The sequence below is a fragment of the Melozone crissalis genome, unplaced genomic scaffold (assembly GCF_028551555.1).
Source record: "Melozone crissalis strain CALT ecotype California unplaced genomic scaffold, PUWL_Pcris_2 ptg000106l_1, whole genome shotgun sequence".
Lineage (NCBI taxonomy): Eukaryota > Metazoa > Chordata > Aves > Passeriformes > Passerellidae > Melozone > Melozone crissalis.
Window position 1 is genome coordinate 211,413 of NW_026535883.1, and position 25,749 is coordinate 237,161.

At 49.6% G+C, this 25,749-nt stretch overlaps 1 protein-coding gene across 3 annotated transcripts in view; it reads left to right on the forward strand.

Moving 5' to 3' along the window:
• The window catches only part of EXTL3 (exostosin like glycosyltransferase 3), a 150,477-nt gene that overhangs the window by 119,174 nt on the left and 5,554 nt on the right, over nucleotides 1-25,749 (forward strand). For all 3 annotated transcript variants that reach the window (XM_054291807.1, XM_054291806.1, XM_054291808.1), the window contains 2 exons: nucleotides 445-3,069; nucleotides 25,258-25,385. In XM_054291807.1, the coding sequence (XP_054147782.1) occupies nucleotides 922-3,069; nucleotides 25,258-25,385 (2,276 nt within the window). In that variant the 5' untranslated portion in view covers nucleotides 445-921. The remainder of the gene's footprint in view (nucleotides 1-444; nucleotides 3,070-25,257; nucleotides 25,386-25,749) is intronic.

Consider the following 25,749-nt stretch of genomic DNA (forward strand, 5'->3'; position numbering starts at 1 on the left):
AATCAAAATTTTCCAGCAGGAAATGAAAGCAAAACACTCCATCTAAAAATTCCTCATCAGCTCTAGTCACCAGAGCAGAACAATGGCGATTACACTCAGTTGTGCAGTGCAAATTCCCAGCACTGCTGCGTCCCGGGATCACAGCGGGGCGGGCAGGGAGAGCAGGTGTATGTCAGCGCCTCTGGTTTGGATGTGAGGAGAGGTGGGAAAAATAGGGATCCAGGTCCAGGGCTGAGGAGGTTGTGTGGTCTGGAGCAACCCTACACAACCCTAATGAGGAGCAGAATGTGTGTCCCCATCTCATGGATCCCACCTCCTTCTCAGGTGACAGCCCAGAGGTTGTTCTTCTGAGAGAGGACAATTGCTTTTAAATATAACCATGTTTTAGGTCACTAGCGGGTCGTTTTGGTTGTGTTGCCTGACTGTGTGATTGTTCTCTTGTAGGAATGGCAGAGCTTCACCCTCCCAGCAGCGATGAGAGAGACTGACAGTGTTACGAGTCCCTTCTGGCTCCGTCTGCCCGACGGCTGCTGCCTCTGCATATTCATCGGATGGTAATGCACGATGTCGGCAGCAGCGGTAGAGTTTGGCTCGGTCCCACTGCGTTTTTCTCCTGCCAGTTGTGACTCTGAGTCACCATGACAACGCTGTGACACTTCCAGCAAAGGTTGCCCACGGACCAAGGGTGGGCTGGGGGTGGGCGAGAAGGTCAATGATCGAGTCTGATGGGGTCAGGAGTTGCACCTGCAGCAAAACGACCGTGGAAGAGCCGCCGGCACGGCAAGAAGATGAAATTCCCCTTCCATTGGCTTCTTGTTGAGCAGGCACAATAACATTTCCCTTCGAGAGACTCGCTGTAAAAACTCTTTTGGTTATGGCTACTGATCCGACGTGATTGCACGTGCGGCGACTCGGGAACTCATGACTGGCTATACGATGTTGCGCAATGGGGGAGTGGGGAACGGAGGCCAGCCGTGGGTGTTGAGGTGGTCCAGTCGGATCCGGCTCACCTGGCTTAGCTTCACCCTCTTCGTCATCCTCGTTTTCTTCCCCCTCATCGCCCACTACTACCTGACCACCATCGACGACGTGGACGATGCCGGCAAGCGCATCTTCGGCCCGCGCACCGGCAACGAGCTGTGCGAGGTGAAGCATGTGCAGGACCTGTGCCGCATCCGCGAGTCGGTCAGCGAGGAGCTGCTCCAGCTCGAGGCCAAGCGGCAGGAGCTCAACAGCGAGATCGCCAAGCTCAACCTGAAGATTGAGGCCTGCAAGAAGAGCATTGAAAATGCCAAGCAGGACCTGCTGCAGCTGAAGAACGTCATCAGTCAGACCGAGCATTCCTACAAAGAGCTGATGGCTCAGAACCAGCCCAAGCTCTCCTTGCCCATCCGGCTGCTGCCAGACAAGGACGACGCGACCTTCCCCCTGCCGAAATCCAACAGGAACTGCAGGCTGCACAACTGCTTTGACTACTCGCGCTGCCCGCTGACGTCTGGCTTTCCAGTCTATGTCTACAACAGTGACGATTACGCTTTTGGTAGTTCCTTAGACCCTTTAATTAAACAGGCCTTTGAGGCGACTGTCAGAACTAATGTTTATGTTACTGAAAATGCAAATATTGCTTGTGTGTATATAGTTTTAGTGGGGGAAATGCAAGAGCCCGTAATGCCAAAACCTACTGAACTAGAGCAACAGTTGCACTCTTTGCCATATTGGAGGACTGATGGACACAACCATCTCATCATCAATCTATCGAGGAAGTCGGAAACTCAGAACTTCATTTACAACATCAGCACGGGGCGCGCCATGATCGCCCAGTCCACCTTTTACGACGCCCAGTATCGACCAGGCTTTGACATCGTGGTGTCACCTCTGGTCCACGCCATGTCCGAGCCCAACTTCCTGGAGATCCCGCCCCAGGTGCCGGTCAAGCGTAAGTACCTGTTCAGTTTCCAGGGGGAGAAGATCGAGTCGCTCCGCTCCAGCTTGCAGGAGGTTCGCTCTTTCGAGGAGGAGATTGAAGGCAACGCCCCGGCCGACTATGACGACCGGATCATCACCACCTTGAAGGCCGTTCAGGACAGCAAGCTGGACTTTGTTCTGGTGGAGTTCACGTGTAAGAACCAGCCCAAGGCAAGTCTGCCCACTGAGTGGGCTCTGTGTGGAGAAAGGGAAGACAGACTAGAGCTACTGAAGCTTTCTACTTTTGCACTGATCATCACCCCCGGGGACACCCGTTTAGTGATCTCCGCCGGGTGTACCATGAGACTGTTTGAGGCTCTGGAGGTCGGGGCCATCCCGGTGGTTCTCGGAGAGCAGGTTCAGCTACCCTACAACGATGTGATCCGGTGGAACGAGGCAGCCTTAATCATACCAAAGCCACGTATCACAGAAGTGCACTTTCTTCTGAGAAGCATTTCTGACAACGACCTCCTTGCCATGAGGAGGCAGGGCCGCTTCTTGTGGGAGACCTACTTCTCCACCTCCGACAACGTCTTCAGCACAGTCTTAGCCATCATAAGGACTCGAATCCAAATCCCAGCTGCTCCTATCCGAGAAGAGCCCGCCGTGGAGATCCCCCACCGGTCTGGCAAAGCTGCTGGTACAGACCCCAATATGGCAGACAATGGTGACCTGGACCTGGGGCCTGTGGAAACAGAGCCGCCCTACGCCTCTCCCAAATATCTCCGCAATTTCACCCTCACCGCGATGGATATCTACAGGAATTGGAATTCTGCCCCGGGGCCTTTCCACCTCTTCCCCTACACCCCCTTTGACCCCGTTTTACCATCAGAGGCAAAATTTTTGGGGTCTGGGACTGGATTTCGACCAATTGGTGGAGGAGCAGGTGGCTCTGGGAAGGAGTTCCAGGCTGCTTTGGGTGGCAACGTCCCGCGGGAGCAGTTCACGGTGGTGATGTTGACTTACGAGCGGGAGGAAGTGCTGATGAACTCCCTAGAAAGGCTCAATGGTCTCCCCTACTTGAACAAAGTTGTGGTGGTGTGGAACTCTCCCAAGCTTCCCTCCGAGGATCTCTTGTGGCCGGACATTGGCGTCCCAATCATGGTAAGACTTATTTGTGGTGGGTTTTGCATGTTGGAGTCGTCTGTGTCAGCTCACCTTCAGTCCTGGGGATGGCTGAAGGTGTCTGTACCTCTTTTGGGTACTTTTATCAGTGGAGAAAAACAAGAGGTGCCAGGTATTTCGCACTCAGAGAATGCAAATTGCTTCTGAGGAGCCTAACGTGAATTTTGATGCTTAAAGCTAAAGATTGCTGCTCGTTGGAAATCTTTGCTTAGGCTCTTTAAGTGCCTCCCTGTGAGGACAGTTGACACCTTATAAATTCCTAAGCAGTAACTGTTTCTGCACTTTGCCAGATGAATTTTTTATTAAAACAAAAGAGAGACCCGCTGAATTAGTGTCGACTGCAAAGAGCTCAAAACTCAATTCTCACTTCATATTACAAGGGATGGCAGAGAAGGAATTAGAAGCCAAGGCTGACGTGACTGTGAGAGCTTCCATGCTCCCAAGGTTGTAGCTGACTTTTGCATATATTTGAGTTGATTATTTTTTTTCCTCAGCCAAGCTGAAGAGATGACACCTTCAAAAGCCAACATTCATTTTCAGACCCATGAAAAATGTACTCACTTGGACATTGACTTGTAAGGAGTAAATTCTACTCCAAATTTTTATTTATTTTAGGTCTTCCTTGCCATCCCAGCATAACCTCCTTCACTGGCCGTTGTTAAAAATCAAAATTAAATATAAATCTCCCCTCATAAACAGAGCAAGGGCAGAGAGCTACTAACAAGAACTGAGTGCTCTGAATCTGGTTGTGTTTAGAGGACAAATGGAAGGATAATGCCTTACAAATTAGGGAAGGGAAAAATAAAAGAGGGAGATGGTGCTTAAATACACAAACTGTGTGTGGTTTATGTGACAAGATGCTACTGAGCTTAATAGCAATGCGAGCTTTATGCTGCATGCAAAGAGATTCATTGATTTAATATTTCCTTTTATTATTATTGTGATGAATAAATCCTTCTGCTCACGTTTAAAAACCCTTATGGTCCGGGAACAATGAGGAGAGAAAATTGCTTGGTTAATTGCGAAATAATCTTTCACATTAGTGCTTTTGAACCTGTGAATTCTACAAAATCTTTGCATTGTGTCTGCCGAAAAAAACGCATCCTCCTTCGGAGCAGGGATTGTTCTCCTTGGAGCTGCTAATGGGTGTTATTTGTGAAAGAAAAATGCATTTGTGGTGATGGAAGATAATGGCTTTTTGTACCTGGCTCTCATCTGCACATCTGTTGTGTTGGAGCCCTGCTGGTTTTTTGGGGACTTGACACACACGAGTTGCTTTGTGTCACCTTCGAGCCACGCACTGGGGGGATGTTGGGAGCCAACATTTGGGAACATGTGTGGTTCCAGAGGAGGGAATTGTCGTGTGCCTGCTTTGGGGAGGTGGATGGTGACACTGTGGGGTGGCTGGGTCACAGGGAGATTCTGCCAGGTCCTTTCTGAAGGGGTGTGTTGGTCTGATAATAGCTCTGATTCTTCCCATCTTTCTATTTTAAAATCCCAACTTTTAAAAGAGCCCAAATCTGGGATTTCTCACAGGAGGGTTAGCCCTGAGCAGCCTCCAGGCATCCATCCCCCTGTTGCTAAGCCCATCTCCAAACTGGGTGTTTAATCCTGTTGGGAGCTTGTGCCAGTCATCTACAAGGGTGTTTTGGTGTGGCAGTGATGGAAAACTTCCCTGTTGGGACTATAAGGATGGTTTGGTGTGGCAATGATGGAAAACTTCCCTGTTAGGAGTTTGTACCATTCCTCTACAGGGGTGGTTTGATGTGGCAGTGATGAAAACTTCCCTGTTGGGACTGTAAAGATGGTTTGGTGTGGCAATGACAGAAAACTTCCCTGTTAGGAGTTTGTACCATTCCTTTACAAGGTGTGGCAGTGATGGAAAACTTCCCTGAAGTGAGTTTGTACCATTCCTCTACAAGGATGGTTTGGTGTGGCAGTGATGGAAAACTTCCCTGTTGGGACTATAAGGATGGTTTGGTGTGGCAATGATGGAAGAAAACTTCCCCGTTGGGAGTTTGTACCATTCCTCTATAAGGATGGCTTGATGTGGCAGTGATGGAAAACTTCCCTGTTGGGAGTTTCTATCACCCTCTTTAAGGATGGTTTGGTGTGTCAATGTTGAAAAACTTCCCTGCTGGGACTATAAGGATGGTTTGGTGTGGAAGTGATGGAAAACTTGCCTGAAGTGAGTTTGTACCATTCCTCTCCAAGGATGGTTTGGTGTGGCAGTGATGAAAACTTCCCTATTGGGAGTTTGTACCATTCATCTACAGGGATGGTTTGATGTGGCAATGATGGAAAACTTTCCTGGGCTTCCTCAGACAGTGAGAAATCCCAAAGTCTGCTCTGGAAAGGGTGACAGGAGCACTGGGAGCAGAGGTGAGGCTCTGTTTGAGCCTGTGGGATGTGCTGGCCAGAAGAGGCAGCTGGGGGCGTGGGGTTGGCAGGAGACACAAGCCAGCGTGTGCCAGTGTCAGAAGAAAGTGAGGAGCTGTGATTCTGATTTCCTTATGAGGCAAAAAAGCTCTTTTGATGGGCAATATCCAATTCTCTCAGATCTGCCAGTGCTGCTGCATCTCTGTGTAACAAACACGTTCCCAGTGACTTTGGGATGCAAGGAATCGCTCTGTGTTCAGGTCCCAAAGCACAGAGCTTTGTGGGGGAACCTGGGGGGGAGAAGAGAAGGGGATGAGGGTGGGTTTGGGCTGTGATTGAAGTGGGTCCAGGCACCACCTGACTCTGAGCAGCAGCACAGCAGCAGCACACGTGTGCCAGCATGAGCCAGGATCAAAGCACCCGGAGCCAGAAGGTCACTGAAGAAAACCCGGGCTCAGGAAGATGTGGAGCTGCTCCAGTGAGTCCAGAGGAGGCCATGGAGCTGCTCTGGAGCCAGGCTGGGAGAGCTGGGGGTGCTCACCTGGAGAGGAGAAGGATCCAGGGAGAGCTCAGAGCCCCTTCCAGGGCCTAAAGGGGCTCCAGGAGAGCTGGAGAGGGACTGGGGACAAGGGATGGAGGGACAGGACCCAGGGAATGGCTGCACACTGCCAGAGGGCAGGGATGGATGGGATTTGGGAAGGAATTGTTCCCTGTGAGGGTGGGGAGACTCTTCTTCCCAGAGAAGCTGTGGCTGCCCGTGGATCCCTGGAAGTGTCCAAGGCCAGGCTGGACAGGGCTTGGAGCATCCTGGGATCATGGAAGGTGTCCCTGCCCATGGGAGGGGGTGGGCTGAGATGGGCTTTAAGGTTCCTTCCTACCCAAACCATTCTGGAACCCACATAAACCCCCTGTGTGCTCCAGGGCAGTGGAGCTGGCACTGGGAGAGGTTTCCCACAGAAGCTGTGGCTGCCCCTGGATCCCTGGCAGTGTCCAAGGCCAGGCTGGACAGGGCTTGGAGTAGCCTGGCACAGTGGAAGGTGTCCCTGCCCATGGCAGGGGTGGGCATGGGATGATCCTTCAGGTCCCTTCCAACTCAAACCATTTTATCATTTAATGCCAATTACAAGCTAATGACACAAAGCAATGTCTGTAGCACATTAAAGAGCCTTTGGAAGCAAAATAGAGTCCTGAACCCCACCAGGGCCTGCTGGTGGCAAGAGATGTGTGGCTCTGGGCTAGCAGAATTCCCCAAAGGATAGTTGGGCTTCTCCTTCCTCCATGTGTTGACCTTATTTATTGATGTGCTCCTTGAAACAGCATTTGCAAACTGCTCTGCTTGGCTGTGATTTGGGGTTGTCCTCCCAAGCAGAATTCTTTTCCCTGGTGGGCTGGGAATTAATCAAGAGCCAAGCTCAAAGCTGCATTGGAACTTTGAATCTTTCATGGATAACGAGATAAACAGGGCTACAGAATAGATTTGATTTAAAAAAAATATTTTGACTTAAATATAGATGGCATAATTTACTAAAACATCAGTAAAATTCCTAAGCTGCACAGAAGTCTGATCAAATATTCTGTCCCTGTCCCCAGCCTGAAGTGAGTAGGTGGAAATCCAGTGCAGTGTGAAGTAGTTTGTAGTCACTCAGGGCTGCCCCTGGAACAGATGCTGGCACTTTACCCTCACATTTAAAGCTGTAAAAACTCTTCCCATCTCACATTAATTGGGATTGCAGCAAAACCCAAAGGCTGTGAGTGAGAAATCTTGTTTGTGCAAGCTCAAAACCTGACTTTTCCCCAAGTGTTTGTATCTCTAGCACTGCCTCAGGAGATCTCCCCAGGACAGGAGTGTGACAGTGCCAGCTCCAGCAGTCACACCACAGCCACTGCTGAAATTCTTTGCTGCCCAGAGAAGCTGTGGCTGCCCCTGGACCCCTGGAAATATTCCAGGCCAGGCTGGAGGGGGTTTGGAGCAGCCTGGGATGGTGGAAAGTGTCCCTGTCCATGGTAGGGGTCGGCATGGGATGATCTTTCAGGTCCTTTCCCTCCCAAACCATTCTGGGATTTGAATTCCCAGCTTGCTTTGCAATAAACTGTGTGGGATAAAACCCCGCCTGCTGTATAAATATGGGCGATCCAACACATTAAATGATTTAATTTTTTTGGTGTGATTGACTGGGTGAGCCTTAAGATCCTTTCCCACCCAAACCGTTCTGGGATTCTGTGATTTGGGGCTAAACCTTACTTAGCCCAAAGCAATATTTTCACAACCTCTGCTCACATTGTGAGATGTGACAGCCAGGACTTCCCTGTGCTGGGTTTGTGAGGGCCCTCAGTGGCTGGAAAAGCCCTGCAGCAGTTTGGTTTCTCCTCCTGCTGGAGGCATCTCTGAGCACTTAGGCTGGGTTCAGTGCCAGCTCCTGAGGCTGCCAGCAGTGACTAATCCCTTCCTCCAGCTTTGTTCCAGAATAAACCTCTGCCTTTGATCCTGCAGCCACTTCCAGTGGTGTAACATCCTTTGCTGCTGGCTGGGAGGGCTCATTCCGTTCAGCTGCTTGTTTAGAAAGGAATCAGCTGTGGAAAATGGCTCATCCTGAGGCTGCTGGGCCTGCAGACCTGTTTGGCTGCACATGGCATTCATTAATCAGGAGCAGGCTGGCCAGGGAATGCTGTCCTGACTTTCCCTTCGCTTTGGGCTCTGTGAATGTGCTGGCTCTGAGGTTTGCACGTCCTTTCCAGCAGAAGCACTCAAATGGTTTTTCATACCTCCCATTTTAAGGAGCACGGCAGGATCTGTAGGTGATGCTGCTGAGGAGGAGGAGGACAGAACCTGGACGGGCTGTTGGCCATGGTGGCTGTGAAAAACGCCAATCACTTGTTTTTAAAATTTTAAAAGTTTCATAGTAATAAAATGGTTATAAAAATAGAAATACAATTAGAGTAATAACGATTTGGACAATTTGAATTAGGACAATATGAGACAATAGAGACACAGAGTTACAGATGTCCAGGTACATTTTTCTGGGCAAAATAAGCCCGAAAAAGGGCACATATTAACAAAGGATTAACCCTTAAAAACAACAGCCTGTTGCATATTCATACACCTCATCCATGATGCATAAATTCCATTTAAACACAGGATTCTGTCTGGTCATCCTCAACTTCTTCCTCTGAATCCTGACAGCGCCTTCGAGGTGGGAAGAAGTTCATTTCTCCTGATAAGAGAGCAATAAATTCTTTATCTCTGAAAGATTCAGGTGTCCTGTGGCTGCTATCTGCTGCAAGTCCTTTCTTTAAAAAAGTATCCTACATCGCAGAGTTTTTATTTGAACATTTTTGTAACCTAAAGCTATATTTACCACACTACTTAAGAGAATGAATCCAGCATTACTTTCTAACACAACACATCTAATATTCATTTGAATATTTGTGAAAGGCCAATCATAAAATGCATGCATTTTCATAGTGGCACACTGAGCTTCTTTGCTTGTCCTTCAGCAAGCAGCTGGATCCTCAAGCTTGGTTTCTGATAAGGGCAGCACCAAACTAACCAGCAGCTGGAGATAAGCTGCAGTGGTGTGTGTGATCCAGAGTGAGATCATCACGCTGACCAGGAGTTAAAAAAGAGAATAAAACCTCCATGCTGATCAACACTACCATTTCAGTCAATCCTTTTCCTTACTGGGAGCTTTGCCTAAATGCCAGCTCAGGGCCTGGTTCAGCTTGGCAATTCAGCATTTACCAAACTCGTCCTTGCTGGCGTGACTTGTGCTTTTCTGGGCCAGCTCACCGGCAGAAACTCTTTGGTGAGTCCCAGCTTTTCCCTGCTTTACTTTGACTCACAACTCTTGTGTTCCAAATCAGGAAAGACCCAACCTTGCTTTGAGCTCCTGGATTGTATATGGGAATGGGGAGCTCCAGGTTTACTTCCAGAAGGAACAATTCACACAAAAGCAGCTGAGAAAAATCCCTGTTTCTTAGCACCGAGTCACTTCCCACAGGAGATTTGCCCCATCCCTGGGTTGAACAGCCTGTATTCAGCATTACCAGCAGTGTATCCCAGGTTTGTGGGCTCAGTTTCTCCACGGGAGCAGTTTCAGAGGGCAGGGAGATGCTCCACAGCAGTGCTGGTGCTGCTGTCAGGTTTGCAGCACCACCTGCTGCCCGCGGTGCTGCCGGGGAGGGAACCGAGTTCTGAAATCCCTGCGAGTTTCACCATCTCCATACGTGTTTTTTCTGTTGTGTAGCAGCAGAGGAAGGAACAAATTTGCTGCTTAGTTTACCTGGGAATCCTAAAATCCAGATGCTTGTCACTGCAGAGCCCGAGCAGAGGTGCAGCGATGCGAGACTGCGGGGTGATAATGAACAAGCAGCGCCGACTCCTCGGAGTTTGCGCTTGGAATATTAACTCCAGCACCTCACAGTCCTCTCTGCTCCTGCCTAGAGCCACCTCTTCATTCTCCCCTGTGCCATGTGCTGGTTTGTGGTGGCTTTTCCACTGATAAAACCGAGCTCTCCAAATCCCCTTGGCTCAGGATGCAGCTGATGGGGTGGGTGACCAGAAGGAAGCGTGGTTGGGGCATTGGAATGGAGAATCAAGGGAGAGAAGTGTCATTGCATGCTGCTGGGGACATCATTGGGTGGGTTTTGTCACATGTGAAGGTGTCACAGGGGTTAATCCCTCTGCTGAAGCCACAAAAGCTGCCTGTGCATCTCAAGCTCTCCCAGTTTGGAGCAGCTCTGTCACAAGTGCTGGGGACAAAAGCAGCACAGCAGGGCACCAGGGGCAGGGCAGCAGCAAAACCCACACTGATTTTCCAGGGCTGCATTCCTGCTACTTGTAGGGTTTGAATTGTGACCTGTTGAAATACCAACAGAATACCAAATGTCCCCAAATTGTGCCATGTGCTGGTTTGTGGTGGCTTTTCCACTGATAAAACCCAGCTCTCGGAATCCCCTTGGCTCAGGATGCAGCTGATGGGGTGGGTGACCAGAAGGAAGCGTGGCTGGGGCATTGGAGAGGAGAATCAGGAGAGGGAAGCATCCTTGCGTGCGTCTGGGGACATCATTGGGTGGGTTTTGTCACATGTGAAGGTGTCACAGGGGTTAATCCCTCTGCTGAAGCCGCAAAAGCTGCCTGTGCATCTCAAGCTCTCCCAGTTTGGAGCAGCTCTGTCACAAGTGCTGGGGACAAAAGCAGCAGATCTGTGTTAGTCCTGTGAAAAAAAGTGAGGGGTTTTTTTGGCATCAGGGGTAGGGCAGCAGCAAAACCCTCACTGATTTTCCAGGGCTGCATTCCTGCTACTTTTAGGGTTTGAATTGTGACCACACTGATTTTCCAGGGCTGCCTTTTTGCTACTTGTAGGGTTTGTATTGTGACCTGTTTAAATACCAAATGTCCCCAAATTATTCCGTGCACTGGGACAAGCAAGGAGGGAATGGAGCGTGTGGGTGCATTTTCTCTCTTTTTTTTTTCCTTTTGTTCTCACCTACTTTTCATCCTCTGTGACTTTGTTATGATGGAACTGAGTGTTGACATCCCCTTCCCATAAAGTCCCAGAGCCTGGGTATCTGCATTTCCTTTCTTGCCAGGCTTTTATCTGTCCTGGTGGAGCAGTTGTGCTGTGCAAAGCCATTTGATTGTGCATTCTGCACAGGCTGCCTTATTTGTGAAGACAGCCTGGTCTCCCAGAGTGGCCATAAGCTGATGTTGTGCCACAGGACACGGATGGATCCCCCGGCACCGGAGCAGGACTCGCTGAGGTCAGGAATTTGGGTAATAAATAGAGAGGAAAAAAGAAAATCTGTGTTTGCTGGAGCAGGAGGGGCCTCGTGGGGCAGTGGGACATCAAAGAGGCAGCTGTGAGGGACACGAGGAGGTTACAGAGAGGAAGGAAGCAGGAGACAGGTTTTAATCACTGCTTGTTGCTGAGGGTCTGATGGAGCTCCCAGCTCCTCCCCAGGCTCTATGGGTCGATCAGCAGAGACCCTGCAGCTCTCAAGGAGAAGGGATGATTTGCTCCCAAGGTTTTGGGACACTCTCCTTCCCCTTTTCCCCACAGCTCCTTCCCCTTCCCTCACCTGTGTCTGGTGAGGAAGCAGATGCTGCTCTCTTATCAAACCCATGGATGCTTTTTGACACGTTTTCATGAAATCAAACTGTGCTTGGTGATAAAACCTGATTGGTGCATACGGGGCGCTCCCCTCCCCAAAAACAGCACCTGGATTTTCCTGAACTTCTGGAAAAGGTTCATCTCCTGTGAAAAACCATTGCACTGAAATATCCACTTGTATGTCTCCTTATAAATTCACAGAAATGCTGTTTTCACCTATTCCCAGATTTTCTAACAGCAGAAAGATAGGAAATCTGAGGCTTTTATCTTCCCAGATCACATTTTAACATCCAAACAGTTCAGCAAAGTTTTCAGCTTCCTGAATGCTCATTTGAACTGAACTCTGAGGGGTTGGAGCTCCGTGGAAGGAACAGAAATGGGTTTTGTTCTCCACACTGAAAGCATTTGGGGCAGGGAAGTTCCATTTCCAGCCTGATCATGGCTTTGATCTCTGAGCTGCCCTGGCCTGTGGGAGCCTGGCTTATCTCTGTGATAAGGGACAGCCCTATCCTGGCCTGTGACAGGAGAGAGCTGAGAGGGAACAAGAAAAGCCTCAGGACAGCCATAAACTGGATAATTCTTTCCAATAGGGCTCAATTTCCTCTTGCTCTCAATGCAGGTGACAACACAAACTGCTTTCAAACCACTGCTATTAATTAGGTTGATTTTATCAGAAATTTATAAAAGGAATTGTTTTGAATTGTGACTCATTTATGTGATCTGTGTAATTTCTAACACATGCTGGTCCTTAATTCCCAACCCATACTGGTTTGTGGGAGTCTGGATTCATCCCAACCATGTGTTTGGCACTAAGTATTGATGGAAGCATTTTTTTTCTCCTGGATTTTGTTGGAGCAAATATTAAAAGCTTTGGGATAAATCAAGCTTTGAAGGACATGACATTGCTCATGGCTTGAGTTCTCTGCTCCTCTGGGTAGAAGAGTGATGGTGTGAGACATGGACCAGGTAAAGCAGGATTTAGCCAAGGATTCCAGCAATTAGAATCCAGAAATTGAAGTTTATAAGCAAAGGGAATTTCATAGAAACCTGTCTAGACCTGGTATCCAGATTGGCTCTGCCACCTGGAGGGAAAATTGTGTAAAATTTGGGGCAGATGCCTCTCCCTTGATTTGGCCACATTCAGGGGAACATCCCAACCCTGTGCTCTGCTGCTGGAGCTGATGGAAATTGCAGATCTCAATGAGTTGTGCTCCTGGAACAACAGCAACAACGAGGGACAAAAATCCAATTTGGGAATTGTGGTGTGGGCACTGGGACAGTTCTGACATTCCATAAAGGAGCTCTCATCCCTGCATGGTGGATTTGAGGGCAGGCATGCTGGCAGCAGAGCTTCATTTCACCCAGAGCTTCCCCAGTGAGATCTCAGAAATCCTGGGAAGGCTCCTGGTCTGGAATCCAGCTGGAAGCCAAATGTGAGTTTCTGTGCCTCAAGCCCATGGCTTGAGTTCTCTGCTCCTCTGGGTAGAACAATGATGGGCTGGTGTAAGACATGGACAAGGTAAAGCAGGATTTAGCCAAGGATTCCAGCAATTAGGATCCAGAAATTGAACTTTATGAGCAAAGGGAAATTCATAGAAACCTGGTATCCAGATTGGCTCTGCCACCTGGAGGGAAAATTGTGTGTTTGGGGCTGATGCCTCTCCATTTATTTGGCCACATTCAGGGGGACATCCCAACCCTGTGCTCTGCTGCTGGAGGTGATGGAAATTGCAGATCTCAATGAGTTGTGCTCCTGGAACAACAGGAACAACGAGGGACAAAATGCCAATTTGGGGATTGTGGTGTGGGCACTGGGACAGTTCCTTAAAGGAGCTCTCATCCCTGCATGGTGGATTTGAGGGCAGCAAAGCTTCATTTCACCCAGAGCTTCCCCTGTGAGATCTCAGAAATCCCTGGAAGGCTCCTGGCCTGGAATCCACCTGGAAGCCAGAAGTGAGTTTATGTGCCTGAGTGCTTTATGGTTGCTGCTCCCAGGCACATAAACATTAATAAATCCTCTGTCCTCTTCCCATCAAAACAATAACCTGCCTGCAAACTTGATGGCTCTGCTTCTGTATCAGAGTCTATATTCCAGGTTTTTAGTAGCTGCTCAGTGAGTTACAGCCTGACTCCAATTCCCTCCTCCCTTTGTGGGGCTGTGATGTTCATTTGGATGCCCTCAGACACAAATGTTTGCACTGAAGCTCTTTGTGGGATGGGCCAGAGCAGCTTTGAAATGTTGGAAACACCTCGGAGCATCCTTGGGTGTGATGCATTCCAAAGAATGAGATGCACCGATGGGAACAAATTTACAAATAATGGCACCTGCTCTGTCAGGTGTTTTGTTTTCCTGCTGTGGTGGAAATCCTGTCTGACAGATCTCCAGGAGGAACCTGCTGAAGGAGTAATTGCACAACAATACAGAGGATTTGCACTGACTAAAGCCGCTGGTAATTAAAGCAGCCGGGCCATGAGCCAAAGAGCAAAGTGTGGAAAGATAAGCTCTGCCTCACTTAGTGAGCAGAAAGGAGGCATTTCCAATAATCCCCTGGGATCACAGCCCCTGGATTTCCAGCACTCTGCTCTTCCCTGCCTCTCTGCTGTGCGTTTCTGTGGCTCCAGGATGGAAGTTGCTGGGTTCCCTCCCATGCCATGGCCTGGCTCTGATGTCCTGGCAAGGGGAGGAGACGTCAGGGGGGCTCCTGATCCCCCTCCTGACTTCTCCATCTCCTGTCTCACAGATGAGATGTGGCAGCCCCTCTCAGATCCACCCCAAGCTCCCAGTCTGTTTGCTGCCAGGCTGCTCAGCGGGGATCAGGGCACTGCCAATGTGCCTTTTCCAGGGAAATCACAGGTGCAGGAATTAGCTGAGGGAGATCTGGGCTTTCAAACTTTACAAGTTTTGGGGTTTTGAGTGTTTATTGAAATCAGACAGGGGAGTTGCAGCCTGTGAGTGGTTCTTGGGCTCTTGTTGGCTGTTCCAGGCTCTCCTTTGGCTCTTCAAGGATAACAAGGGGCTCCTACCTGGCCTGACACAGCTCTGAGTGCTCCAGTGGGACAGTGAGGCAGGCAGAGAAAATGAATATTTTGGCCAAAATAAGGCCAGGCTTTCCCAGCCAGTTCCTTGTGGCAGCTTCCCTGTGATTCCCAAAACAGATCCAGGAGCTGGGAGCCACTTCAGAGCAGGGGTCACTCCAAGCTGATGTGTTCCTCAGGCGCTCTCTGCTCCAGGGATCTGCAGCTGGCCCAGCCAAACTCCTGCTCAATCCCAGGGCTCTGAGTTATGTCAAAGGAGGGTGGGATCTGTCCCCAGGCTCACTGGCTGCGCACATCATTCCTGAATTGTTGGTATTTACCAGGCTGGGAGGTTTTTGCTACCCACAAATGGTTTGAATCCCTCATCCCTGAGCTCCAGGAAGGAACACTGCGCCTTTTGGATGGAGTTAGGATCTTCTGCCTGCCCTCTTTTTGTGTGTTCTCTTTCTCAACATTGGTCCCAACTGGCATCTCTATGTTTTACCTGATATTAGCAGAGTGGTTTTGGTACAGGCAGTGTGAGGAAGGTTTCATCAGAACAACATTTTTGCTGTTAAAATTGCCACTTAAACATCCAAGGGGTATTTGGAGAGGAAGAAGAGGCACAGAGGATGAAGTTGAGAGTTGACAATAATCTGCTGAGTTGGGTCCAGTCTGAAGCAGGAGGGTGGGATCTGTCCCCAGGCTCACTGGCTGCGCACATCATGCCTGAGCTGTTGGTATTTACCAGGCTGGGAGGTTTTTGCTACCCACAAATGGTTTGAATCCCTCATCCCTGAGCTCAGGCAGTGACACTGCACCTTTTGGATGGAGTTAGGAGCTGCTGCCTGCCCTCTTTTTGTGTGTTCTCTTTCTCATCATTGGTCCCAACTGGCATCTCTGTGTTTTACCTGATATTAGCAGAGTGGGTTTGGTACAGGCAGTGTGAGGAAGGTGTCCCCATTCCATCAGAACAATCTTTTTGATGTTAAAATTGCCACTACAGCAGCCAAGGGGTATTTGGAGAGGAAGAAGAGGCACAGAGGATGAAGTTGAGAGTTGACAAATAACAGTGTGCAGATGTCCTGCTGGTGCTGAATCTGTGCTGGGGACACTCCTGCTGCCATCCATTGTCACCCTGGGGTGTTTCAGCCCTGGCGTCTGGGACTGGGCAGAATTCCATTGGAATTTTCAAGATTTGCCAGGTGAAAACAGCCAGGTTCATCCAGCTGCAGCTTGGGAGAGAGTTGGGAAAGGACAGTGGCATCTGTCGGGACATCACACTGGGGCACCTCCACTGCCAGGTTCAGTTTGGATTTGGGTTTCAGATTTGGGTTATCAGTATCAAAACTCCCCAAAGAGCGAGCTCTTTCTTCTTGAAATGACTTTTTTTTTGGCTTCCCAGCAAACAGCAGCTCATAAATCTGGCTCGTGGTCCCAGACCTGCCAGTGGAGGTTGGATCACGAGCTTTGCACTCTGCAGTTTTTCCCTGTGAGCTTTCATGAAAAGCACACACAGGAATTTTGGGAAGTGGAGAAGGGAATGAGCTGCAGCAGTGGAAATATTGGAACATGACAGTGTGTTATCCCAGGGACCTTCTTTGAGCCAAATAATTACAATTAATTGTAAAACAAATCTAATTGGACAACCAGCTCTGTGTGCATCTCTAATTGCACAGCCACTAACAGCAACACACAGAGAATAAAAATCAGTGTCTGCTGCATCCCTTTCATGTTAAAGGGAGCATCCTTCTCCTTTCCTTTCTCTGGGAAGATGCACAGCTGCTCCTGTACGAAAATGAATAAATAATCAGTTTTATTTGGATCTCAAGCTGTTTGCTCCTCTCGGAGACGAGCGACCCACTGATCTCAGCTGAGGAGTTTAAAGGGAGACCAAGTGTTTGCACATTTTCTGTGCATGGACACAGCATCACAAAAAAAGCCTTTCCACGGTCTCTTCCTGTGTGGTTTTGTTCTCAGCAGGGGATAATTTATGCTGGGTTTTATGTTGCATTATTTAATTACACGTATTTTTAAAATGCCTCTGTTTTGCCAATTTACATTCAGCCTGCGCTGCCTTTGCATGGCTTTGGAGCTAAACACCCTTCTGATACCTCTGGAGATGAGTCTTAAAATAGTCTATAAATCCTTTTAATTCAGAGTTTGAAAATGCTCGAAGTCAGAGGTAGCAAAGCTGGAGGTTCAGGGCGTAAAGGAGGGGCTGTGGCTGTTTCAAGGTGAAGAGGAAGGAGCAGGGAATAATTAATACATGAGAAAGGGATAACAGGAACTTCCCAATCCATCTTTACAAGGCAGGATTAAAGGGAAAACAAGAAGGTGAAGAATTGCCAGGGGAAACCACTGTAAAAAGCAGGGACAGCTCCTCAGGCAATGCATGACTGAGGAAACATCCTGCTAGCAGGGTCAGGGTTGGGCTGGATGCTTGGATAAATGGATTTTTTTGAAAATCCAGAGGATTTCTATGGGATGGGTGAGGACTGATGTCCCCCTTGGACACCACAGCTCCATCCAAGCACATCCTGGGACTCATCCAGCCCTGGAACAAAGCTGGGAATGGTGAGGGGGGTTGGTGGGGACAGACCAGTCACGAGAGGAGCACATTCCCTGTGGCTTTGTCTGGATGCAGGAGGATCCAGGATGTGCCTCAGGATGTGCCTTTAGGAGCTGGGGTCCCAGCCATTGCCATTTATTGATTTATCAGGATCTGAGTGTGTTAACCCCAGGACAGCACCCAAATGTCACTGTCCTACCAAACACCTCAGAGCTGCTTTTTGTGTATCTGCGATTTCACCTCTGCGTCCCAGGTTTTTTAAACATTCATTATCACAAACACAAAACAACATCTATTTTTTTTTGCTATAAAATGCCAGCCTGCTCAGATATCTGGCAGTGTGTCTGGCAGGAGCTTTGACACCCTGCTCACACAGTGTCAAAGTGCAGGGCAGCAATTCCTGCTGGATTTGCAGCTCATCCAGAGCTGCCACAAACGCCCTGGAGCCCTGTGCTGTGCCAGACTCATTTCCTCGAGTTTTTGGGTCTGTGTTGGGAAAAAAAGCACAATTTTGGGGAGGAAAGGCATGATCCCAGGGGCTTGGCTGTGGTGGAAATGCCATGCTGGCATCCCATCTCCTCCTGCCCGTGAGGCTCTGCCAATGTGCCTGGAGGAGCCTCGTGTTGTATCGAGCGAGTCCAGATTATTTCATTTCTCATGAAATGAGGAACTCCTGGCTGAGCCGAAGGCCTGGATCTGTTGGCTTTGGAGAGCAGGATGCTGGCCAGCAGGAGCTGGATGGATTTGTGTCCTCTGAGGGTTTTCTCATGGTGGGAGTTGGGGTTGGCAGGAGGGAAAAGGTTCTGCGTGGGCAGGGCGGGTGTGAGGCTGCACTGGGAAACCTTCAATGAGCAGCACCATGGTTGTCCTTGGTGGGGGCAGCCAAGCAGGTTTGAGATCTGGGCTGAGAGCCACAGTGATCCTGCCAGCTCCTGTGGAGCAGCTCCGCCTGCCCAGAACAGGTAGTGATAAAACACAGGGAAAATGGAGTTTAAAATGTGGCCGTGCTCGGGCTCACGGGATTTACTGCAATGTCACCTCACTGGGAATGGCTGCAGAGATTCTGGGTGGCATCTCTGGTGACGACAGAGCTCCTTTGGCTTCTCCTTGGCACCTGGCCTTGGCTGCTTGTCATGGAGCCAGCCTGCCTGGGCTCTGCCTCTTCTGTCCTTCCATGAAATGAGCTCAGAGACACCAGGATCAAAGCAAAGGGAACCTCAGGGTGGAGCTTCCATATGGAACCTTGCCCAGTGCCAGAATTCCTGCTGGAGCCAGGATGTTGAGAGAATCACAGAATCACTCAGGCTGGAATGATCAGAGTCCCAGAATCACTCAGGCTGGAATGATCAGAATCCCAGAATCACTCAGGCTGGAAAAATCCTTCAGGGCCATTGAGTCCAGGCTGTGACCCATCCCCACCTTGTCACCGAGTGCCACGTCCAGCCCTTCCTGGGACACCTGCAGGGATGGGGACTCCAAACCTCCCTGGCAGCCCCTTCCAATGCCCAACCACCCTTTCCAGGAGGAAGTTCTTTGTCCCTGTCTCACACCCCACATTTGCTGCTTGGCTCAGTGCAAACTCGTTCTGAGAGCTTCACTCCCAAACAATGACCCAGCTTCCAGGAGATGCTGTTTGGTGGCACCAGGCAGAGTTGTTGTGTTCCTCCTGCCCATCTCTGGTTGCATTTGCAGAGCAGCAGGTGCCAGTCTGATCTCACACCTCGGCTGCAGAGGGAGCAGGAGTGGGAATAAAGGATGTGATTTATTCACTTGATGGATCTGCACACCCTTCCCTCCTTCCAGGGAGCCTTGTCAATAATCCCAGCACTTGTGCCTGATGTGTAGAGGAGAGATCCTGGTGAATCTCAGTCTGTGGGTCTCAAGTGCCAATCCAGGCAAATTTCTTCATCAAAACATGTCTGGATTTGGCCAAATTCAGGGTTGAAAATTGAGGAGTTGAAAATAGATGTATGTGGCAGGGTGGCTTCAGGGATACTTGGGACTAGTTATTCCCTTTTCCCAAGTTTGCCATCTCCCAAAGTCCTCCAACACAGCCCTCCCTGACCTCTGTTAAGCCTTGATTGTCTGATTTTTAATTGATTTCTTCCCCACATGTGCACATGGGGGAGCTGGAGAAGCCTTGAGGAAGGAGGGTGGGAAGTGACCCGGCTCAGGTGGGAACGAGGATGTGGGTGGGATGAAGATCAGCAATGGTGGCACCTCTGGAGCCAAGTTCCAAGCCTGGCCTGGTCAGATTGATCACCCACTGTGAGAAATGGATCTATAAATAATTCTCAAAATTATTAAAAATAATTCTCAAAATTTCCTGACAGAAAGCCCACAGTTTTGTACATCTGTGTGCAAACTTTGAGATAAGGTGAGCTGCCTTAGGAAGGCCATGGAATAGAGATGACATTGTTGAGAGAGAGATTGAACCAGGAACAAGTTTCTACAAGTTTCAAAATATGGCCTTGCAGAAACACCAGATATTTTAGAGAATTAGAGCAGTGAAAGATGCATTGTGGGGTAAAAATAGAGGTGATTGGTGTTGGAAGTGTTAGCAGCACTGTGTGGCAAAAGCTGGGAAACATTTCTGAGGTATAACCAGGAAATAGGGTGGCTTCTGCTGGAATGGTGTTGAGCTTTACATCTCTTATGTCTCACCCTTCATCGAGACTGAAAATGGAATAAAATAGTTTAAAAGCCTCTCAGCTGCCCCATCTCTGTAAAAGATGGGAAAACCAAGAACCCCTGATCCAGGATCCGAGTTAACCCTTTCTGATCCAGGAAATGAGTTAACCCTTTCTGATGCAGGATCTGAGTTAACCCTTTCTGCATGGAGAGGATCCGAGTCCTGTTCTTCAGAGAAGCAGAGGGAGCTCATGGTGTCCCCACCCCACCCTGATTTTTCCCCCAGCCCTTTTGGGTAGAATCTCTCATTTTTGGCAAAGATGGAAATGGTTCCTTTACCTGAGAGCTCATTCAGTGTCTCCCCAGTTTACCCAGCTCTCCTCAGGGCATCCTCCAGGCTTTTTTCCCCTGGCATGAGCAGTGAGGCACCCAGGTTCTTGCAGGGTTTGCTCTTTGCCCAGGAATCAATCCAGTTCACTGAGCTGAGCTGTCAGAACTTCTCCAAGGGCACGGGCATTCCTCGTGTTTCCACCATCCAATGATATGTGACAGCTTAATTTAAAGCTTAAGCATGAAGCCTCAGCAGCAAGGAGGTTGCTGGAAGGTATTGATTTTGCTGCTTTTTTTGGGTGTTTATGTATAAAAATGTGTTTTAAAGTATTGGTAAAAGGACATTATTGCTGGGCAGACTCTGGATTTATGCTCTGGTTTAGTTTTCTCTCAGGTTTTTTTAAGATCCATTTGTCCAGCGTGTGTGTGAACAACAAAATGCTGGCAGGAAATGGATGTTGTGGATTTGTGGGGTTTGTGCTCCTCAAATCAAACAAATCCCAGGGTGTGGAACTGAATCACCTGGAACTGATTTTCTAAAAGGAGAAGAAGCTTCTGATGCGGTCTGTTGGGTGCTTGGAGGCATTTTAGGTGTCTCCAAACTTTGCAAACTGCTCAGGAGGTTCATGGTTTTGAGCTCTGGGCCTTTTAGCTGATGGCAAAGCATTTTAAAGAGAATCAATCCCAAACAAGAGCCAAAAATAACCAAAATAAGGTGAGCAGGGCAGAGTCTGGGGTGAGTTTGAGTCTGGAGGGGCTGGAATTTGGTGCAGGACCCACCACTGGTGCTCTGCTCTGAGTTTGGAGCTCTTGCTGTGAGGGGAGGTGGGGCTGGTGATGGGCTGGGGTCTCTTTTGGGATTCTCTCGCTGATTTTGTGTCCTCCTCACTGCTTGAATCTCCTTGGGAAGGAGAATTTCTGACTGCCTGTGCTGCCAGGGCCTTCAGCTTTGGGCAAACTGCTCAGGAGGTTCATGGTTTGAGCTCTGGGCCTTTTAGCTGATGGCAAAAGGTTTTAAAGACAATTAGTCCCAAACAAAAGTCAAAAATAACCAAAATAAGTCAAGCAGGGCACAGTCTGGGGTGGGTTTGAATCTGGATGAATTGGGATTTGGTGCAGGACCCACCACTGAGTTTGGAGCCCGTGCTGTGAGGGGAGGTGGGGCTGCTGATGGGCTGGGGTCTCTCTTGTTGTTCTCTGGGGTCTCTCTTGGGATTCTCTGGCGGATTTTGTGTCCTCCTCCCTGCTTGAATCTCCTTGGGAAGGAATCTGCTGACTCCCAGGGCTGAGGGAATCTGTCCTTGGGGTTTGACAGAGCTCTTGGCTCGAGGCCATGAAGGAGCAATGTTGTGGCAAAGTTGGTCATTAAAATGATGGAAGGGCAGGAGAAGCAGTGCTGGGGGAGAGATGGAGACCTCAGAGTCTGGAAAAGGCCAGAGAGAGGGTTGGAGATGGCCCCTCTGGGCTCTCTGGGGGTGAGACCCACCAGGGCAGGGGGTGGGAGCTGAGGGGAGACAATTCCCAAGGAGCAGCGTTGGTGTTGGAGAGGAAAGGGGGATTCTCCCACTCTGGGAGACAGGACCCTCCTGGCAGAGCTCTCCCAGTGCCAGCTCCTCTGCCCTGGGGCTCACAGCAGGTTCATGGTGGTGACTTTGAGGATTCCAGAATGATCTTTGGTGGGAAGGAACCTCAAAGCTCTTCTCATCCCACCCCTGCCATGGGCACGGACACCTCCCACCATCCCAGACTGCTCCAGCCTGGCCTTGGACACTTCCATGGATCCAGGAGCAGCCACAGCTTCTCTGGAAATTCTATTCCAGGGCCTCACCACCCTCACAGGGAACAATTCCTTGCCAATATCCCATCCATCCCTGCCCTGTGGCAGTGGGAAGCCATTCCCTGTGTCCTGTCCCTCCATCCCTTGTCCCCAGTCCCTCTCCTCTTGTATTTGCAGGGTTCCCAGATGAAGGAAGGAAATGATGGATCTGACTCCATGTTCCTATAAGGCTAATTGATTATTTTATGATACTATATTATATAAAAGAATACTATATTATATATTATATATAAAACTATATTATATACTAAAGAATACAGAAAGGATACTTACAGAAGGCTATAAGATAATAAAAACATAATAAAGAAAACTCGTGACTCTTTCCAGAGCCTCGACACAGCCTGGCTGTGATTGACCAAAGAGTGAAAACAATTCACATGAATATATTATATACTAAAGAATACAGAAAGGATACTTACAGAAGGCTAAAAGATAATAAAAACAAATTAAAGAAAACTCGTGTCTCTTTCCAGAGCCTCAACACAGCTTGGCCATGATTGGCCAATGAGTCAAAACAATTCACAGCAGAAACCAATCAAACCATCACCTGTTGGATAAACAATGTCCAAACACATTCCAAAGCAGCAAAACACAGGAGAAGCAAATCAGATAATTATTGTTTTCATTTTTCTCTGAGGCCTCTCAGCTTCCCAGGAAAAGAATCTTGGGCAAAGAGAAGATTTTTCCAGAAAATGAGACGGTGACGCTCTGCAGCTCTCCTGGAGCCCCTTTAGGCGCCGGAGGGGGCTCTGAGCTCTCCCTGGAGTTTTCCCACTCCAGCAGATCCAGGTCCTTCCCAGAGCTGAGCACGGAGTGTGGAGTTGCCTCCTCCTGCTCCCCTCCTCACCCCATCCCCACCCCGATTCCTGCATCCCATTTTCCAGCAGTTCCCAGGCAGAGGAGGAGCCCCTGGGAGCATCTGCTGCCTCTGGATAACCCTTCAGCCACTGAGCTGCGTTTTGTGATGCTTCTCCACCTTGGGGAGGAGCAGGATCAGGAATTCGACATTGTCCCTGCTTTTTCCATGTCCTGATGGAACCACAGAGCTCCTGGGGTGGGAATGCTGCTGCCTCAGCTCTGGCCCTGCTTTTCCACAGCCCGGAGCTGCCCAGTTTGCTCTCTTGCAGTGAATTGTTGGTGCTTTTGATGGCTCTTCAGTGCAATATTCAACATTCAACATGTTCCTGCTGAGTTTTCCATCCCCCCTGGAGCTGTCAGCAGATGAAAGCTCCAAGGCTGGCTTTCCATGGGAATTTAATCATCCCAGCTGTCACGCAGATCCCGATACAAATATTTCCCCTGTTAATGGTTTCAGCGTGGGCTTTTTTGTGGGATCAGATGTGATCTTATTTAATGGAGCTCTCTTGCTGTGGTGCTTTGGTCTTTTCACCGGGCTGGGCTTAATTTTTGAAATGGAGATTGTTCAGAGCAGAGGCAGGGAAAGGACTGGAGGGATTGAATGGGCTGGGAAATGTGGGATGGACAAAGTGACTTTGGATCAGCAGGGGAAAGGATCCAGGGTGGGTGGGGCTGTCAGGAATGATGTGAAACTGGGCCAGGGGAGGGTTAGGCTGGATATCAGGAAAAGGTGCTTCCCTAGAGGGTGTCAGGCACTGGAACAGCTCCCCAGGGAATGGTGACATTCCCAATGTGACATTCCCAAAGGTGCCAGGAGCATTTGGACAATGCTCTCAGGGATGCACAGGGTGGGATGGTTGGGGTGTCTGTGCAGGGACTGCATTGGATGATCCTGGTGTGCTCCTTCCAGCCCCATGACTCTGTTCCGTGATTCTTGGAAGAGGGGGAAGTTCAGTGGGATTTTCCAGCTGTGTGGCTGGGGTGGGGGAATTGCAGGAGCTGCTGCTGGGCTGAGCCAACACTCTGTGGCTTTGGAGCACTCCCCACCCCAGGGCCACTGGGGACACCCTGGGGGACATTCCCTGCTTTAGGGAGACACAAGAAGCTTCCCTCAAAAAGCTCTCAGACCCCACTGGCTCCTTCCCCTGTTCCTGTGTCTGTTCCTGTGTCCCTGAGCCTCTCCTCTCTATTCCCTGTCTGGATCTCACCTTTGTACTGCCCCAAGACCAGGGTCAGAACCAAACTCAGCCCCTCTGGGTGAGTGCTGGCACCTGAACATCTGAATAGAACATTGTGGATATTATGCCAAGGTCCTTTTTGCTTCCTTACCCTGGACTGTACCAGCAGCAATTCAGCAGCTGCAGGGCCACCACAGCTGGCACAGCCCTGCCCCAGACCCTCACCCTGGGCTCTGCAGCCCCATAAATGTCACTGTCACCCACAGGTTATCAGCGCCACCACAGCTGGCACAGCCTCAGCCCCAAACTCTCACCTTGTCCCCTGCAGCCCCATAAATGTCACAGGTTGTCAGGGCCACCACAGCTGGCACAGGCCAGCCCCAAACCCTCACCTGTCAGAACCCAGAATATTCCTCTGCCTGCCCTGGGTGATTCCAGACCCTGGCAGGAGGCTCAGAGACCTTGGCAGAGAGTCACAAACACCTGTGCCTTTGATTTTAGCCCATGGAAACAATTACCAACTTTGTGGGAAGATTTGCAAGCCACAGGAGTTTGAGTAGAATGAGAGTGAATTTATCACAGGGTGAAAAAGTAGAATTTTGGGGTTTTTACAGTGGGAGTTCAAGAGGCAAGATGGAGGAATCTGGGTGTGTCTTTCTTCTTCGTCATCTTCGTCATCTTCTTCATCTTCTTCATCCTCTTCATCCTCTTCATCTTCTCCTTCTCCTTCTCCTTCTCCTTCTCCTTCTCCTTCTCCTTCTCCTTCTCCTTCTTGGCCTCCATCTTCTGCTGTGATGGTGACAATTCTGTATTGGTTTAGAGTAGAGACAGACTGTCTAACATAGGTGATAGGTATTGGAAAATTATTGTAAATAAAGTACAGGTAGTTTTTAGTATAAAAAGCTAACTATTTAGTATAAAAACCTAACACAAGGGTGGTCAGTGTGCCACAAACCAACCTGCCAGACAAACCTCAGCAGGTTGGAGAAAGAATATAATACATAAGAGAAAATAAACAACCTTGAAAACCAGAGCTGAGGAATCTCGACTTCTTCAGTCGCAGGGCTTGGAAAAAAGCCTCTTTAATACCTCAGGAGCCATTTCAGCAACGCAAACCCTGAGACTCACCTTGGGCTCTGCAGCCCCACAAATGTCCCTGCCACGTGGAGGTCATCAGGGCCACCACAGCCCTGCCCCAAACCCTCACCTTGTTCCCTGCAGCCCCATAAATGTCCCTGTTGTTCCTGTCCCCCACAGGTGGTGCGCACGGAGAAGAACAGCCTCAACAACCGGTTCCTGCCCTGGGACGAGATCGAGACCGAGGCCATCCTGTCCATCGACGACGACGCCCACCTGCGCCACGACGAGATCATGTTCGGCTTCAGGTGAGCCCTGCCCGCAAACTGCTGCTCCCCACGGCCAGGATCTGCCCAGGGAGCAGCCAGGGGCACAATCAGGGCTGGCAGAGCCTTACCCACAAACTGCTGCTCCCCACGGCCAGGATCTGCTCACAGAGCAGCCAGGGGCACAATCAGGGCTGGCAGAGCCTTACCCACAAACTGCTGCTCCCCAGGGTCAGGATCTGCCCAGGGAGCAGCCAGGGACACAATCAGGGCTGGCATGTCCCTTCCTGTGGCTGCCCAGCTCTGCTCTGTGGAGAAACACACATTAATGGGGTGGGGAACCTGATCCCAGTGAGGAAACCCCATTTCCCACATTTCTTAGCCCAACTCTTCAGTTTTTACTACG